Raw genomic sequence first — 17,035 nt, 5'->3', positions numbered from 1 at the left:
CACACGATAAAGTACATCATTCTGTTATGGAGGCTGTTTGTTATTGTTGATTTATGAAAACTCATTAGTGAAGCCTGTGGAGATTTAAAAAGTGTTATTTTTTTATTACTATTTTGATCTCCTGAAACTTCTTTTGGGTTAATTTTGGTAGGCTATACTGGTTCATCCATGTTGCATGTTTTTCTTCTTTGTGGATAATGGCTCTATCATTTGGTGAATTCTCACAATTTTACAGATGAATCAAATCCTTTCCAGACAGAAAGAAGTCAGCTTCTCATGTGTACTTGATTATCTTTAAACTGGAGCATCAAGTTTTATTTTTTTCTTTTCTTAGAACCTTTAGACTACTTCATGCTATCAGGTTCTACTTAAGTGATTTCTTGATTGTTCTTCTGTGACAGTAATCCAGCCTTGGTTTGGTGCATGATATTAAGTTTAACCTTCTAAAAAAGGTTATTCTCCACATTATTCTATGAGAAGTTGGAATATTTAACTGTTCTACTACTAACCAAACTTTGTGTTTGATGCCCTTAAGCAGTTTCCAAATACTAATAATCTTTGAATAAAATGTAAAACAGGTGACCATGGCATTATAATGTAGTAAAGCAGAGAAAGTTAATTTCAGAATAAAAACTTTATGTTTCATTCACTTCATTATCTCTGTACACACACACACACACAGAAATCACTTTCTGAATAATTTAGGAATGAGAAAACTCCCATAGTTTCAAACAACTACGGGTAAAGCTATTCAGATAATTAGGGAAAATAACATCAGTATTTTTCTTACAGTGCATTAATTTTAAAGTGTTTCACTGGTAATTCTTAATATAAACTATGTAACCAATTTCTTGCAATCCTGAAACAGCAAGACATTATTATGTTGTTTGTTAACTTCTCTCGCAGTCCTTTAAAATGAGTGAAAAGTCAGTTGCAGTTCCAGCAAAATAATCAATCAAAATCTCTTTGCCATTAAGGTTTAGGACTAAAACCCTGAGTTAAAAACTAGTAATTGATCAGTCCCTACATTTAAAATAAGAAGCAGCAAAATGATTCTGTCACAGCAGAAAGTCTGGACAAATGTACCATTAGTAGCCATGTACTTCTGCTAGTTTCCGTGGTGAGAATCTGTTACTCCACGATCCTTCCGTGGCGAACAGAAAAGGCGATGAGTCTGTGGTAGGCTGAGAGGAGGAGGATGACGCCCAACACCACCATACCGCAGATGAGGCCGAAGGCCCAGCGAGGTCCCAGGAGGGTGTAGACGTGGGAGACGAAGACGGGGCCGAGTGTTCGCGCCCCGCTCCCAGAAGCGGTCAGCCAGCCCATGTACACACCCTGGAGACATGAAGACACACTGAGCCTCACTGAACGCATCATTACTACTTCAACTTATTGAAAACACGCCTAAACTTTTCACCTGAGGTTTTGGTCCGAGGATTTTGGAATAAAGCGTGTAGGACATCACGTTGCAGGCCGGGTAGCCCACCCCAATGAGGAAGTCTGATGAGATGTACTGAGCGAGGTAAATAGCCGGGGTGGTCTGACACCAGGTCTGCTCGTAAGGGCAGCCTGTGGGCTCCACGGTGCCGTTGCCCTCAGACATTTGACTGACCAAAGAGTTGTTTTTCAGGTCTGTATTTTGGTGAAAGGAAGAAAAACTCAAGTTCAAATCCAGATTTCTTACTCAACATTTCACCTAATGTTTTCCCACAGATTACCTGCCCACTGGATTTTAGGGAAATGATTTCCCCAGGGAAGCAGAATAATGAAGCCACAGAATATGATACCAAAACCTGCAAGCAACACGGGGCGATCCCCAAACCTGAAAGAATAGAAAGTAATTTCTTCATGACCCAAATTCAGTCAAACTAAAATATATCTTCTTTTTAGACATGCAGCATTTACCTTGTAGCGGCTGCTTTTACCAAAAGAAACACCAGGATTGATTGAAATCCGATGCCGACCATAATAATACCGTTGTACAGAACGGCTTCTTTCCTCGTCCAGGCGAACATGTCCATGGACAGAGGAGTGGCAATTCTGGAGAAAAATAACAACAATTAGGACTTTCCTCCAACCCAGCAGGTGTGTGCTGTGTGTTTACCTGCGCAAGTATTTCAGGTAAACATTTCAGTATTTCAGTCCAATACTTACGTTTCAAACACAGCGAAGATGAACATGACGATGAAGAACAAAACGTTGGAGGTCACAACAGCCACCTGGTCGATGGCTTCCACAGATTCATCCAGGATATCGACTGTATCTGAACAAAGAAGAAGAACACTTAAATAATTAAAAATAAAAACAGAAGGCTACCATCCTGTAACAGACACTTTTTAAACTTATCTGGATTGTTTCCTTAACTCTATTACCTTGTGTACCAATCTAAGTTAAGCTGCAGGTTTTAATGGAATTATGATGCATTTAAAATCTTACATGTAATGGCTGTTTCCATACATTTAGAGACAGAGTTGGAACCCTTATTACTGGTAATCTCAGCTATCAGTATTTAAAAGCAACTTTAGAAAAGTTGCAGGATGTTGCAAAAAAAACTAACCAGTTCTTACTGTTTTTTAGCTGAAGGCAACAATCTCATTCCAGAAGATTCAATTATTCAGATCTCGTTGTATCAAATCCCATGCACATTTTTTTGTTCAAATCTTAAATAAAACAACAAAATAAGCAACAAAGACCTCTGACAACTAATACCTTCTGAGATGTAGTTGATAGATCTGATGTGCTTTCCATCTTCATTTACACGGTGCTCTCTGATGGCAAAAAGCATAAGAATATAAGAGCTTATAGATGAATAACAAGGTTGAAACTTGGACTGAACTGGTTGTTCAAGAAAGATAATGATCCCAACCCATAACAAAGCTGGTTATAGAATAGATGATGTAGTCTAACATTAAGCTTTTGGAAAATCCTGAGCTAAAATATATTGAGCGTGTGTTATGGACTATGCTTATAGATCAGGAAATGAGTCAATTTAAAAAAAGAGCAGATCAAAATAATAAGACACTCTGCATGAGCTGACATGAGTGGAGCAAAGTCTATCAATTTTTAAACGGTTCACTGGATGTGTGATGTGTTCTGAATTTGTTGTTCTCACATTTTGAAATAGCAACACACACATGAAATAAACAGGCACGCTGTGTATTAATAAACTGACTTGAGCACCAGCAGAACCAGCAGGATGTTGATGAGTCCGAAAACCGCAGCCAGTAAAGCCGGCGTGGTGTACATGTTGAGCTGTAGGTCTAGGAACTTCACCGTGACGCCGTTTTCTCCGATGAAAGACAGGCATGCCTGCAAAGCTGAAGCCCACAAACACAGAGACAAACATGAACACGTCTTTCTTCTTCAGAGTTATTCTCCACACCCAGAGCAGCTCCACATGAAGCACCTGGTCCAAGGATGAAGCCCAGAGCCTGACAGGCGCTCATGTTTGCCATGGCTCCAGTCCTTTCGTTCAGAGACGTAGCCCCAGCGACATATGACCTCACAACAGCAACATTACCTGAAGGCAACAAATCGAATATTACTGTGTATGAAATGGGGCAGAGACATCTCTATTTAACACCAGGTCAGATTTTCAGCGTTGTAGGAAACATGAGCCAGAAGAACGGATTCCCACCTGCTCCGAAGCCAACAAATGCTCTGGACATGAGCATGTGGTACTTGTTATTAGTTTTGGGCAGACACGCGTAGGCATAGTAGATATTGGCAGCCAAGTTGATGAAGATGGAGCACACCAGCGGCTCCCTGCGCGGCCGGTGATTAGACCACAGCCCAAACAGCGGTGAGGCCACCATCTGACCCAGACTGTAGGCTGCAACCATCCAACCCAGGAAGCTGGCATCTGCGCTGCCGTCGATCTACAACACGAGACAACCAGGTCCAGGGATGAGACCGATTTACTAAAACACAACACAGTCTGACTCCACGTCAAGCAAGTAACTTCAAAAGTATGTGTTTAAAAAAAAGAGTAACTAACCACAATTTACCTTTCAATTTATACTTAAATTTAGTTTCTTGACATAAAGTAAGCGATCTATCTTTGTTTTGCCTGCTTTGTTGTAAATGATGCCTCATATCTAAACGATGATTCTTCAAAAGGGAATTCAAATACAAAATATGCTATTTTTGGTCACAACAGATTTTCCAAGATGTTCTTTACTACTGCTTTCATTTCCCCTTTTTCATTTATTTGTGGTCACTGTGGTTTTATGCAGAAAGCGAACACTTTCTCTCAACCTTACCAAAAAAACACACTTCTACCAAACTAAAAATTGAAAGCAAGCCATACCTTCTGCAAATAGGGCCATAGTGATGTGATGACGATGGTGAAACCTGAGCAGAAACAAGAAACAGAAATGATCCACAAGCTGTCAAAGAGGTTAAATATGGATTTGTCTTAAAGAACCACAAGAAGGGAGACAGAAGTTAAAACTCTCAGCTGTTAGAGAGAGAAACTAGTGATCAGGCCCACTGTCGGATGTAGTGATGGACTCAGACATGAATCGTCATAGATACATAAAGACAGTTACAAAGTTGGCCTTCTATCAACTGAAGAACATTTCCAGGCTTAAAGAATTAATGTCCCAACAAGATCTTTCGAAACTCTTCCATGCATTGATATTTAGTGGTATTGATTACTGCAATAGTGTCTTTACAAGTCTGCCTTAAAAAAAAACACACAGATAGCTGCAGCTGATTCAGAACACTGCTAATAGTTCTAAAGTCCTTATACTGGCAGCATTCAGATTCTACGCTCCACAAATCTGGAACAAACTTCCAGAAAACAAAAGAACAGCTGAAACACAGAGTTCCTTTAAATCAAAGTTAGTAGCACAGCTGATTAGAGCTGCTTTTAATTAATAATAACTGGAACATCTGTATATTTGATGTATAGTTGATGATGGCGTTTGACAAACTAATGTTTTTTAGCCTTTATGTTTTCAGACAGAAAATATGTCAGCGTAATCAAACTGTTTTTCTCCTCATACTTTCAGACTGAGAAAATCATAAAATCAGATTTGAGACTTTTTAAGACGTTGCAGGAACTCTGAAGATCAAACTGAACACATACATTTTCTGGGGGGGTTAAATCATAAAATATACAACACTGAGGCTGGGAAACTTCATGCATGTTGAAATGCAAAACAAATGTTATTTCCTCCTGTGTTTACTTATCAGGCAAATGTTGCATTTTAAGTTGCTATAAAAAGTTTAACTTTATACCAACACATTTTTCTGCACAGCACCTGCAGTCCAGTTAATGATTAGAACTAAAACAACTTGTAAACAAAGTTAGTAGGTGTACCAAAAAATAATTGAAGGATGGTTTATAATTATCTTGCCGCAGTTGTTAAATATTGTCAAATATAGTGATTTGTTATAGATTAAAAGAACACTGCATAACACATTTGATAACTTAATGGTAGATGGATTGAATGGCATCCCAGGCAGATATTTAGTTGCTCACAAAGATTTTTTTCTTCAACTGGTCCAGCCTGATGGATGTGATGCTCTGGAGCTCTGGTATTTCTGGTTAAACTGGTTTTAACTGGAGGCACTGTTGCAACTGATCACCTTTGATTTATAGAGCCAGATCTAGGTACTGTTTGTGTTCCTTTATTTGTATTTAATTATTTTACATTACAGTTAGTTATCTTCCAGTTTGGTTTGAAGGTGAAGTATTTTTGGTCAATCTCAGCTCTTTTAGTGGAAAATAAAGAACTTTGACCAATTCAACTTGGATAGTAAATGTAATTTATCTGATTAACAGTAATATGCCTAAAGCAAATTTAATATTCTGTCACTTTATAGTGGTTTAAAATGTAACTTTTATTTTACATGGATCTCAAAAAACTGGCATTAAAAAGTTCCTAGAATTTCTTTCAAAATGTGAATCCATACAGATTTATTACACGCAGAGCGATGTATTTCAAGTGTTTATCTCTGGCAATTTTGATAAATATGATTTAAATCCAATGGAAATCCAATATTCAGTTTTTCAGGAATGTAGGATGTTGCACAAGACCAATAAAACATAAAAGTCAGTCTGATAAAATGTATCTCCATGGACCAAAGCTGCAGAGACTGTAAAATAGCATTCATCCCCTCAATGTCAATGTTTAGAATATTGTATTGCTTTAACATTCAATTTGGAAGGATATTCTATGCAAATTCTGCATGCAAATAATATTTTGTGTCTTTGCAGTGAAGAAAGTTTATGAACTCAGAAAGATTGAGAACCTTTCTACATGAATAGCTGAATTAATGGCGTTACGGCATACACAATCTTGAGGAAGACTGCTAACATGACAACCATCAGACCTGGACAGCATCCACAAATACGGTGAGCTGCGTTAGGTTAAGAAACTGGTTGTTCAGAGTCCTGTATCCAAAATTATGAAAGTTAGTGGAAGAGAAAGTGTGATCAAAATCCCCTAGCAGGATTGTGAAGTGAACTCCTTTCAGGGACCGGATGGTTGCTCAGTGGTCTAAAGTTCTCTTTTCATAAGAAAGTAAATTCTGAACTTGAGTTCATGCTGCGCCAACACTACTGATACCAGCTTTCAGACCCATGGTATCATTGTGCTTCATCTGCAAATTGGCCAGAGCTAAACCCCACAGAATTTCCATACAGTACTGCAAAGACAGAGATGAGACTGTATTGTGAGAATGATGAGAGCTTTTTAGTAGTTCACATGTATGTGTTAAAAGCCCTTTGTTGCACTGGTTTAAAGAGTAATCTGGTTATTTCCAGAACAGGAATTTTAGATTTTAAACTGAACTACTGAAATAACTTATCTTTTTGATTATCTTCTTTTATTGAGATCCACTTGCATAGTTCTGTAAAAATGTTTTGCTCCTTTTTGTTAATTTTCCATCCCTTTATCACCAAACCTCTTTCAACAGGGAGACTTCGTATTTACTTTATCCAGCACATTTGTCACCAGTTTTCAGATCAGTCGTCTTGTTGAACTAGACAGACAAGGTGTGTCCATACAAAAGGGGACAAAAGTCATGGCAGTCCTCCTCACCTACACTGCTGAGAAACATTGTGAAGTACATGACCCGGATGGACCTCCACCGGCCTCTGTAGTCCTCATCTTGGGAGTCATCACTGCATACAGACAGGAACAACGATTTGTGGTTTAAAATGATTTAATACAGCTGTGATACAAACACATTTTAAATCTGGCTTCACGCATTCTTGGTGGTAAAAATTCACCCTGTGAACTAGTCTGCACTCACCTGCTTGCATCGTCCCGGAGCAACGGAGTGGTGTCGTCTGGGTCAAGATGTGACATTTTAACTAATTAAGTAATCTAGAGGAAGTTCCGATGGTGTCCTAAGTCGCCATGTAGACGAGGGTCAGTGAACTAGCCGGGGCTCCCAGTAGACTGCTCTTCCGGAAAGCTTCTAGCAGCTAGCTACACTTGCAGGTAACCCCAGGCGCACAAAATAACACGTCAGCTGCAGACATTAATAAGCTTAACAAATACGTCACATATTGTTGAGAAGAGGCATTTCTAACATGTGTTAAAGCCCATAAAAAGCAGCACGTAACACAAAACCTGACCGAACTGGACTATGATACCATGGCAGCGCAACTTCATTTAGGTCCAGTAAACAAACTATAACATCCTGTTACATCCTACAAAATAAGACACAAAATATAAACTTTATTGAATTTTATTTTAAATGCAGCATTTATAAGTTATTTAAACAGTTAAATATCCATTTAAATGAATATACTGGATAAACTGCTTATGTTTGAATTTTAATTTCTTTGTCTTTAACAAGTCTCTGCTTTTGTTTTGAAACCAACACTACGTTACGCCTGTGTCATTTCCGCTGAAATACTTTTAACTTGTCGCAGCTCGCTCACGTGAGGACGCGAACACGAACTTTGCGGTCTGTCCCAGCTGACGGTTTTGTGTCAAGTTCAAAGGTGAAGCACCAGATTTCACAGCTGAAACCTCGAAGGAGTCCGCGGTTATACTACCAAGCCTAATGTGAAGAACAAAACAGTGCAGCAGTTCAATATATGTGCATTTAATTAGATTTCAGCTGTTCAAAATATTGTTTAAGAATCCGAGAGATTTGTACACTGACAATAAACTCTTACGTAACATTAATAACATTATACCTAGGTTGAGGATGGCTTAAAATACATAATTTTCCTCTTTATTTTTATATCAACAGGAGGAAAACTGGTGCTAAACATGTTGATTGTAGAAAAAAAAAGTTCTCTATGTGAAACGTGTAAATTATTAAGAGTGTGAAAACACACACACACATATGCACGCACTTACACACACCTAGATGGTTCGGATCATTATCAATTTTAATATCATACAAAAATAAGATGAACCTAAAAGCAAATTGCAGTTTTCAAACGATCATTTATTAAAACAAATCATGGCTTATACTTATTAGTGACTCTAAGGTCAATTTAGTAACAATTTTATTGAGTAAAAAACAGCAACAAACAAGATTAAAAAACGATTAATTCTATTTATATGATGTGCTTACAGGAATGAACATTCAAAATATATTATCTAAACTGATAAAATATCAAGATTTTCTCAGAAGTTAAGCATTTTCTCAGGAGTTTAAAGAAAGGCTTTTTATTGAAACACAAGTTATGAGACCTAGAAATATTGTAAAGGGGAGAATTTGGGAGACGGAAGAATTCAAATTGCCCAAACATTTAAAACATAAATTTCTTCAGCAGCAGAAAATCATTTAAACTGAAGAACAATAATATGTTATGATGGTCAGGATCTTGTTGTGCCAACACCTGATGAACTGAACTGGATCTCTGAAGCTGTTCTTTTTTCAAGCTTGGCTGATGCAGGGATCAACTTTGTCACAACAGGTATTCAAACCATTCTGTGGTTTTGTTGAATGTTTAAATGTTCTCCCTACTTTGGACCGCTCCAGAAACAAAAACAAAGCAAGTAACCTGATCTTGATCGAAGTTACAGCTGATTCTAAGAACACCAAAAATAAGAAAGGAAAAGCAAAATAAAACTTTCTAGGAAATTTGTGCTGACATTAGAATAATTTCTGTTAAGATAATCATTCATTGAATACAGTGTTGGTCAAATTAATTCTGACTCTAACGGGTCAGGGATAAAGAGCCATCACCAGTCCTCGATCAGCCAATAAAAAGCAGACTTGACTAAACGTGTATCTTGTGTTTATCCTAAGTGACGTGAATTATTTTCATTTTATTTTCTGTCATGTTCTTTAGAGATAAGATGGAGAAAATAATGTAAACAGTATAATTGTAGATAAAATGCAATCTCCAGGCTGAAGTTGTTTATCCTTTAACTTTTCCAACACATTATGATTCTACTGAGTAAATACACAAGTTTAACATAATAATCACCATTTAAAGTCTTTTAATCCTAAATCATTTGAAAAAGCTATTTGAATTCCTAAATTACGAAACATAAGACATATTTTGACATGCATTCAGACAAAAATCGTAATAATAAAAATAATAACAATCTAGAGATTGTTACTACAATCTAAATACATCAATGATTTATTCAAGGAATATAATGAAAAGTGGTTCTAGTGGGTGAATAGTCAGCTCTAATATGTTTTTATACCACAAAAATATTATAAATTTTCTGCAGCACATTAGTGACTAAACAGACATATTGCTGGTATATTGCACTATTTATATTTTTCAGCTCATTAAAACCTGACCCTGAACATCACAGTGTATAATAGCGCCTTCAATAACATTTGCGAAATGAATTAAATGTTTTGAATACATGATATAAGAACTACTCCGACCGAATTGTGTTGTTAAGCATCAGAGACTCTTTTCCTTTAAGACGTTTTCATATAAATAGCGACTGTGTTTCCACCCAGCCGAACCAAATTGGGCGGCATTTTTTGCAGAGTCGAAAGTGAAAGTAGACAGACCTCATTCTGGGCGTCCATTTTACATCTTCGACGTATTTCGGCCACTAAAGACTGTGAAGACGGATTTCAGGCCAGACTGACCTCCTCGACTTGAATCACGCCCAAAACCAGCCTCGTCAGAAAGAATCCACCGCCGCTTTTGTGTGTGTGGTTATTACGTCACCTTGGATTCACTAAAAAGACACAATGGGTAGGTCTAGTTACACATGTGCTGCTTTAGTTCGTAAATATGACCTAGATTTAAAACTGCTCTCACCCCCAGGCTATGGGGAAAAATCTGGTTTGTCTTCTTATAATTGCTGCTGTAATTTATTATTAGTTTTTTTTTTTTCTCATCCCAGATAATCGGATGATTCACTTTTATTTTCTGGCGCTTCTTTCCTCGCCTTGCTGTCTTGCTCCCGGTAAGTTTCTTTCATCTATAAACCTCCTCCCACTCTTATCTGAGTCATTACTACGAAAAAGAATCATTAACTGATCTGTTTATGTGATTTGCTCCCCCCATTAACTCTTGGTTTGCTCAGCAAATCTTAAAACTCATACAGTTTGCAAAATTTATTGGACTCCAGCTTAACAAAAATAAATTAATTAATCTAGTATTGGAGTACCATGAACTCACAATGAAAAAGCAAAAAAACCTTAAATTTAAGTATGTTTATTTGATATTATTAAAATAAGGTGTTATTTTTTTGTACATTATTATTGGTAAACTTACTGTTTATTCACTTTGTGCTATCTTTAGATAAAATATCTTGAGTGCCTTTCCTTTCCTGATTAATTGTATATTAACAACTCTTTGGCTGGACTGAATGGCTTCAAGGCTTAAGAAAATAAAGAACACCAGACCTGCAGCATCAAAGATCCATAACTCTATAAACCCAAATGTATAATTTTTTACTTCAAGTTCTTTTAGTATCTCTGAACAGCACACAATGATTGAATTAAAAGTTTAGTCATAACTTTCCCTTGATCCAGGACTTGTACGGTCCTAGATAAAGCAGGACAGCTAACATTTCTGCAGACTCCACACATCCTGGACACAAACTGTCCAGTCTATTACCTTCAGGTCGGTGGTACAGAGCAGTATTTACAAAAAGCAGCCGCTACAAAGACAGTTTCTTCCCCCAAACTATTTGATGAACTCAACAGGCAGATTTCCCAGAATGAAACCATGAACTAATTCAACTTGTTCTGTTTTAAAAATAATGTCTGTATGCATACTTATTTGAAAAACACTGTTTTAGTCCCCACCAAATTTGTGCACTGAAGGTAAAATGGAAAGAAATGTAAAATCTTTGTTTACGTGCACAAAGTTAGTCCATAAAACTGATTCTGATTTTTATTAAAGCTCTTTTGGAACCAGCGGAGGAAAATGTTGAAATAGCAAATGTTAATGCTGGTTTCTAAGTTTGTAAGAGACTTTTTATACATTTATAAATACCTGGTGCTGCAAATTGTCATTAATAATCATCTGGAACTTAATTTAATATAAATCATTTGGTTTAGAAAACTTAAGACATAACCACAAGAAAACTTTTTACTTTGAACACTTCTTGTATTCAATTTAATTGTGCTACAAAATAAAAGACGACTGATCAAGATTTTCTTTTCAGTTTCAGAGACTTTCACAGTTTCAGTAAAGTCTCCTGTCTCAGTCCAGCGAGGCCAGACAGCCACCTTACCCTGCTGGCTCAACCCCTCTCAGAGTGCAGAAGATATGGAGGTACGCTGGTATCAAGGGAGTGATGAGTATGACACTCCTGTCCTGCTTTATAAGGGAAAGGCTTTCGACAGTTCATCCCAGAAAGCTTCGTACGTTGGCCGAGTCTCATTCGGCTTAAAGGAAGAAACATCAGGTGGATTAAAGGCAGGTGATGTCAGCCTGAAGCTGGAAAACGTCACAATTGAAGATGTAGGAAAATATTTATGCTATGTCAGCAGCTCTGAAGATTATGACAGTGCATCTATTAGTCTGAGTGTGACAGGTGAGAACCATGAACCAGAACAAGAACAAAACCAAACAGAATGATGTCTACATCAAATGATCATCCTCTTCTTCTTCCAGAAACTGGACGCTCCCCTCTCCTGTCCGCAGTGATGAAAGACGATAACAAAGTTAATATGAGCTGCCAATCTGACGGCTGGCATCCAAAGCCTGAGCTGAGCTGGTCAGACAGCAAAAAAGCTCTCATACCTGCTAATGTGTCGTTTAGCAAAAACTCTGCTGGTTTTTATTCAGTCCATAGTTGGGTTCTGGTCTCCAGTTCTTCTGAGGTCTCCTGCTCTGTTGGACTCTTCAATGAAGCACCAAAAGAGGCCAGAATGCGCCAGGAAAATTCTCCACCATTACAAGAAGGTACATGGTTTCACTTCTAGGGCTGCACAATATATCACAAATATATTGTGATGTGTGTCAAATATATTGACACACTTGACTTTGCCAAAAATGCTAAAGGTCACACAGAGTAAGAAGGACAGACAAGAGTCAAAAGAAAAAACAGGCACATATAGAACCTGATATGTCATCAAAATATTTGCCATTATTATAGCCACTGCAAGGCTTTCTGATCTTGTTCAGCCCTATCACCATGTATTCTTTAGTTTTCTATGAGGAAGAAATTTACTAGAACATGTTTGTTATATATTATTCAGAGTCAGGATCCTCAGCTGGATGGGTGGCCTTTGGGTTACTTCTGGTAGCTGTTTTAGCTGCACTCGGAGCCTTGTACTTTATGTACTTCAGGAAGAAAGGTAAATGTTTGATTTATATCAGAGAGCATGCATTGATGACAACATTTAAAGATGCTGAGATTTTAATGAGTACTAATTTCATACTTTGTAATATGTTTTCGTTTCAGCCAACAAATCAAAATCAGGAAATGATGCAACTGATGGTAAGAAACACTTCAGACACCTTAAACAAATTTGTTTAGAACAGTCTTACAAACTTTCTGCTCAATGTCACCTTCCTTATATTATAAAACATGAAATATGTCCACATATAAGGCAATAGAGACACATACAGCCCCTTGCAAAATTATTTGCATCCCTCTTTCACATTTTATCACATGACTGAATGTGTGTTATGGAAGAAGATTTGATATTATAAAGCAATGTTATGTAGTCCATCACTGGAAATATTAAGAAGAATAATACATGGTTTTCAAATATTTGACAAAATTGTAAAACTTACAGAGCTGCCTTTACAGCATAATAGCGTAAAGTTTATGCTGTTATTACCCCAAAAATGGTACAAATACATTTGGAAGTCATCTAAGATTTTTATAACATAATGTTGAAACTCGTATTTCAATAATCAAATTATTTTTAATGTCTAGAGATAAGAAATGTTAAATTGATACGATGAAATCAAAATCTAAATTGTCCATATAGCTGTCAAAACTGGACCTCAGTGTCCACCCTAAACGTCACTGTGTAGCGTCATCACACACAAAAAAGATATGAGAATAAAGGACTGGTCAGAATCACTTCCTAAAGTTTTATTTTTTATCTTCCAGGGGCCAAAATCACAAGCAATCCTGAAGGTAAAACAGAAGGTTTAATTCATATTTACTTATTAAGAACGCTTATTGTTTTTGGTTTCTCTAGATGTTTGAAGACATGAGAGGAGAGCAATGGAAACATAAATTTATTACATATCTTTACAGTGTTGTGTTCAGATTTTCAGTCAAAAAACAGAATGTTTGATGAACCTCAGTCTCATAGAGATAATTTTAAAGCTCTTGTTGAATTCACTGCATAAAACAACTATAATATTATGTATTTTTGTATTTTCTTTCAGAGAATGAACCACTTCTATCAAAAAGTAGGACACAGTATTTGAAGCTGCACATATTAATATAATCAAAACAAAACCTTTATAATACAAAATCATATTTCTAAGATATTTTCTTTTCTTGCTTTTCTGTTCAGCAACATGGCAGCCAGCAGTTCTATTGGAAGCATCCAACTATCATGGTAATTTTACATTTATTTAATATTATTCTTATTTAGCATTTTTCTTCATTATTATATTGATTATAATCAAATGTTCAATATTTAACAGAGAATGTTCAACTGGTGGACACAGGCAATCTGCTAATAAAAATGAAGGATTCTACACTGAGAGATAATATTGATGCAAAGTTTCCTGATGGAGACAGAGTCACCTGTTTCACTGCAGTCAGAGGATCACCTGGCTTCTCTTCTGGACGACACTACTGGGAGGTTTCCTTACAAAATGCAAATATAGACCTCAAGACGTCTTGGTGGATCGGAGTTACAGATAAACATGAAATCCCTCATGATGAAAGTTTCCCTCCAACCACAAAAAATGGTTTCTGGTTCTTGTCTTCTTGCCCCAAACACGGGAAAACTCTTCAGTTTAGCACTGAACCAGAGACATTCATTCATGTCCAGTCAAAACCAAAAACAGTCGGTGTGTATTTGGACTTTGACAACAGAGATCTCTCCTTCTATAATGTGGAAGAAAAATGTCTGATTGGATCTCTGGCAGCAAAATTCACAGGTGAAGTGTTCCCACTTTTTAACCCTGGAAAAGGTGATCAAGGAACTATGAAGATATTACCTAGACCTGCGCAGGATCAGTCAAATAACACTGAACCTGTGGCGAAATTACAAAAGGCAGAGAAGGACCAATCAGATATGACTGAGAATCCAAAGGCAGAAAGTTAAACGTGGCACAAATAAAGAAGAAGAAGCAGGTGGGGGGGGACGCCGCACAGTGTAATGTTGTCCTGCATGCAGCAAAGTCCAAAGTAAAAGTTAATAATCAGGAAAAAAGATATTTAGATTAAAATGTACTTGTTGCACTCAAAGTTTAAGAAAGTACAAAAAAGTATTATAAGCTGAACACTTAGATTTTCTGAAATTTAAGATCAACATCAATGTTAACAGTTTCTCTTGAGAAACATTAAATGTCTTCACAAAATGCAAGTTGTGTTTATGTCTGAACTCACTGATGCTGGAGTTTTCATCAGTGAGTGATTCACACAACGAGAAAATGTTTAATTAAATATCTTCCATCATTTCACATACAGTTTCTGTTGCGTCTGCAGTTAAAGGCAACTCTGATAAACCCAAAATAGAAAATAAAACGTCTAGCTCCAAAGAAAGTTTTATTATTTCCTTGATGTTTTTACAAATATAAGTCATGAATTCTCAATTAGCACCAACTGTCTAACCCTAAATTTGCATTTCTTTAAATCCTGGTTTCATGACTGAGACAGTCAATCAGTGAACTAATCACTAGTCACATGTTGCTTTCTCTGAATATTAACTCTACTGGATCAGTAAATTAAATGTACATTTATGTGTTGTTCTTGGTACATGTGTAGATTCAGAATTAATTTTTAAATGTGTGTTACCTCTCAGTGAATATTTACCCATTGTTAACCTGGTCCTCTAATGTGTTACAAGTCATTTTTCTAAATTCATATGAACTGACTTTGATACCTATTGTAAACCTGACTATTGTAAAATGTTCCTTTTGTCAACATTTACTAATTCAACCTTTTATATGGGTTGTTATAAATATTTTTGTTATGTTATTATATTTTGAGGCTGTACAAAGCTGCCTATTCTCACATTTTACCTTCTATAAAATGAATGTTCTTTGGAATAGCTGTCAAAGTGATGTTTTGGAAGCTAATTTTAACTTGAACTAATTTGTTTTTTAGATCAGTATATGATGTTTAATGGATACATATTTCAGGGGCGACTCAGAAGCCTGTCTAGTAGATCTGATCACTGCTTTAGAGCCTGTTGGGCCCTCAAAGCATTGGGAGAACATGTATACACTTTAATACCTGAAACATTTTAGCCACAAGAATGGGAAAGCATGAATTATTTATTTTATGGCAGCTCAGTATCATGAAAAGCTCCTTCGAGTCTCAACTTTAACTATTTACAGGCCATGATACATCACAAAATGTAAAAAAAAAAAATTACAGCTTGTTGAAAAATTTACTTTTTATAGTCAATAAAACTTGCATGAAATGTTTGAAAACTGTTAATTAGCATAAAATACATTTAAAAATATACTGTGGTGGAATATTGTGCAAGCTTTTTGTGTCAGTCTGTACTCAGATTGTGCTGATTTTTAATTTTAGATAATAAATAGATTCAAATTTGAAGGAACAATAGAAGATAAATATGTGTGCACTCAATGTCGCTTCACTTTTTTACCACTTCTTGTTAGGGTTAGGGTTAGGGTTGTGTTTCTAACTGAAGATTTCAGAACATTGTATGAGACATATTCACCAGGTTTAATTTTTTTAAAATAAAGAAAAATATAATACCGTAATCTGTGTACCATCATTTTTTTGTTTTACATAAGTTCTACCTTACAATCAAGAAAAATCATCAACATTTCTTACTTTTTTTAATGTGGATAAAATAGATTGTAATTTAGATTCCACAACATGATTCACAATTAAATTTGGAATAACATAAAAATTAGAATAGATTGAAATAGACCACATGTAGACCACTATTTTCCTTCAGACATGGTTTCTGTGTTCAAATTATTCTTGAAGGCTAATCAACAATATATTTTATTAAGGATGCAATCTACTTATTACAAAATATAACTAATTAAACTAAGTTTTGATCATTTTATTTGTGGATTCTTGTTCAGAGTTCAGTTGAAGAGAGGAAGAACAGACATATTGGAGACCAGAAGATTGATCAGATTGTTAAAATATAAGCTGTTTAAGAAGACCAATAGCACAAAAAACAGAAACTAATACTTTAAAAAATGTTAAAATATTTGATTTGTATTATTTGATCATTGGTATCAATTTATATGGTTTTAACTCCAAATGCTGACGGTGAAAATGATTTATTACATGGAGAAAAGGTCAAACTAGACATTTATTTGCTAAAATGGTGGCTGGACTCTCATTTTTAAAAGTGGATGGCAAAATTTCTTTTCAATGCAGAATTTTATGAATCTATGAAGTTTGTTTTTTTTAAAGACAAAAACAATGAATCAATACAGTAAACATCAAGAGACTGGAGATTCCAGATAGTATTATAGCATTTCTAGTTT

The 17,035-nt window shown here is 36.0% G+C and overlaps 2 protein-coding genes across 4 annotated transcripts; one reads left to right on the top strand and one right to left on the bottom strand.

Annotated features, from left to right (window-relative positions):
* Positions 1 to 615: 615 nt before the first annotated feature.
* Positions 616 to 7,659, bottom strand: mfsd8 (major facilitator superfamily domain containing 8). 2 transcript variants are annotated; one of them, XM_028038630.1, is made up of 12 exons: positions 7,270 to 7,659; positions 7,056 to 7,138; positions 4,313 to 4,356; positions 3,641 to 3,881; positions 3,410 to 3,523; positions 3,176 to 3,320; positions 2,713 to 2,771; positions 2,158 to 2,260; positions 1,909 to 2,043; positions 1,722 to 1,825; positions 1,421 to 1,635; positions 616 to 1,338 (listed from the first exon to the last, which is right to left on the bottom strand). In XM_028038630.1, exons 1-12 carry the CDS (start codon positions 7,323 to 7,325, stop codon positions 1,132 to 1,134), a joined length of 1,506 nt encoding a protein of 501 aa, XP_027894431.1. In that variant the 5' UTR covers positions 7,326 to 7,659; the 3' UTR covers positions 616 to 1,131. The 2 variants fall into 2 exon arrangements, with proteins under 2 accessions (XP_027894431.1, XP_027894430.1); XM_028038629.1 differs by having other exon boundaries at positions 2,158 to 2,266; positions 7,270 to 7,658.
* A 2,219-nt stretch (positions 7,660 to 9,878) lies between these two features.
* LOC114157557 (butyrophilin subfamily 2 member A2-like) lies at positions 9,879 to 16,288 on the top strand. Of its 2 annotated transcripts, none has more exons than XM_028038626.1 (11): positions 9,879 to 10,153; positions 10,305 to 10,367; positions 11,577 to 11,948; positions 12,029 to 12,319; positions 12,616 to 12,714; positions 12,822 to 12,857; positions 13,482 to 13,508; positions 13,766 to 13,789; positions 13,897 to 13,941; positions 14,030 to 14,669; positions 14,707 to 16,288. In XM_028038626.1, the coding sequence occupies exons 1-10, from the start codon at positions 10,150 to 10,152 to the stop codon at positions 14,656 to 14,658; spliced, it is 1,590 nt and encodes a 529-aa protein (XP_027894427.1). In that variant the 5' UTR covers positions 9,879 to 10,149; the 3' UTR covers positions 14,659 to 14,669; positions 14,707 to 16,288. The 2 variants fall into 2 exon arrangements, with proteins under 2 accessions (XP_027894427.1, XP_027894428.1); XM_028038627.1 differs by having other exon boundaries at positions 9,890 to 10,153; positions 12,622 to 12,714.
* The last annotated feature ends 747 nt before the right edge of the window (positions 16,289 to 17,035 follow it).

Source organism: Xiphophorus couchianus, chromosome 14 (assembly GCF_001444195.1).
Source record: "Xiphophorus couchianus chromosome 14, X_couchianus-1.0, whole genome shotgun sequence".
NCBI classification, from domain to species: domain Eukaryota; kingdom Metazoa; phylum Chordata; class Actinopteri; order Cyprinodontiformes; family Poeciliidae; genus Xiphophorus; species Xiphophorus couchianus.
Note: the sequence above shows the minus strand (reverse complement) of the source record. Positions and strands in the feature narration are given on the sequence as shown.

Coding starts and splice junctions, on each gene's coding strand:
- mfsd8 (XM_028038629.1), bottom strand. CDS start 7,325: ATGTCACATCTTGACCCAGACGACACCACTCCGTTGCTCCGGGACGAT. Junction 7,139..7,269: donor CTCCGGGACGATGCAAGCAG/GTGAGTGCAGAC, acceptor GTCTGTATGCAG/TGATGACTCCCAAGATGAGG. Junction 1,826..1,908: donor GTAAAAGCAGCCGCTACAAG/GTAAATGCTGCA, acceptor CTATTCTTTCAG/GTTTGGGGATCGCCCCGTGT.
- LOC114157557 (XM_028038626.1), top strand. Junction 12,858..13,481: donor AGGAAATGATGCAACTGATG/GTAAGAAACACT, acceptor TTTATCTTCCAG/GGGCCAAAATCACAAGCAAT. Junction 13,942..14,029: donor GGAAGCATCCAACTATCATG/GTAATTTTACAT, acceptor AATATTTAACAG/AGAATGTTCAACTGGTGGAC.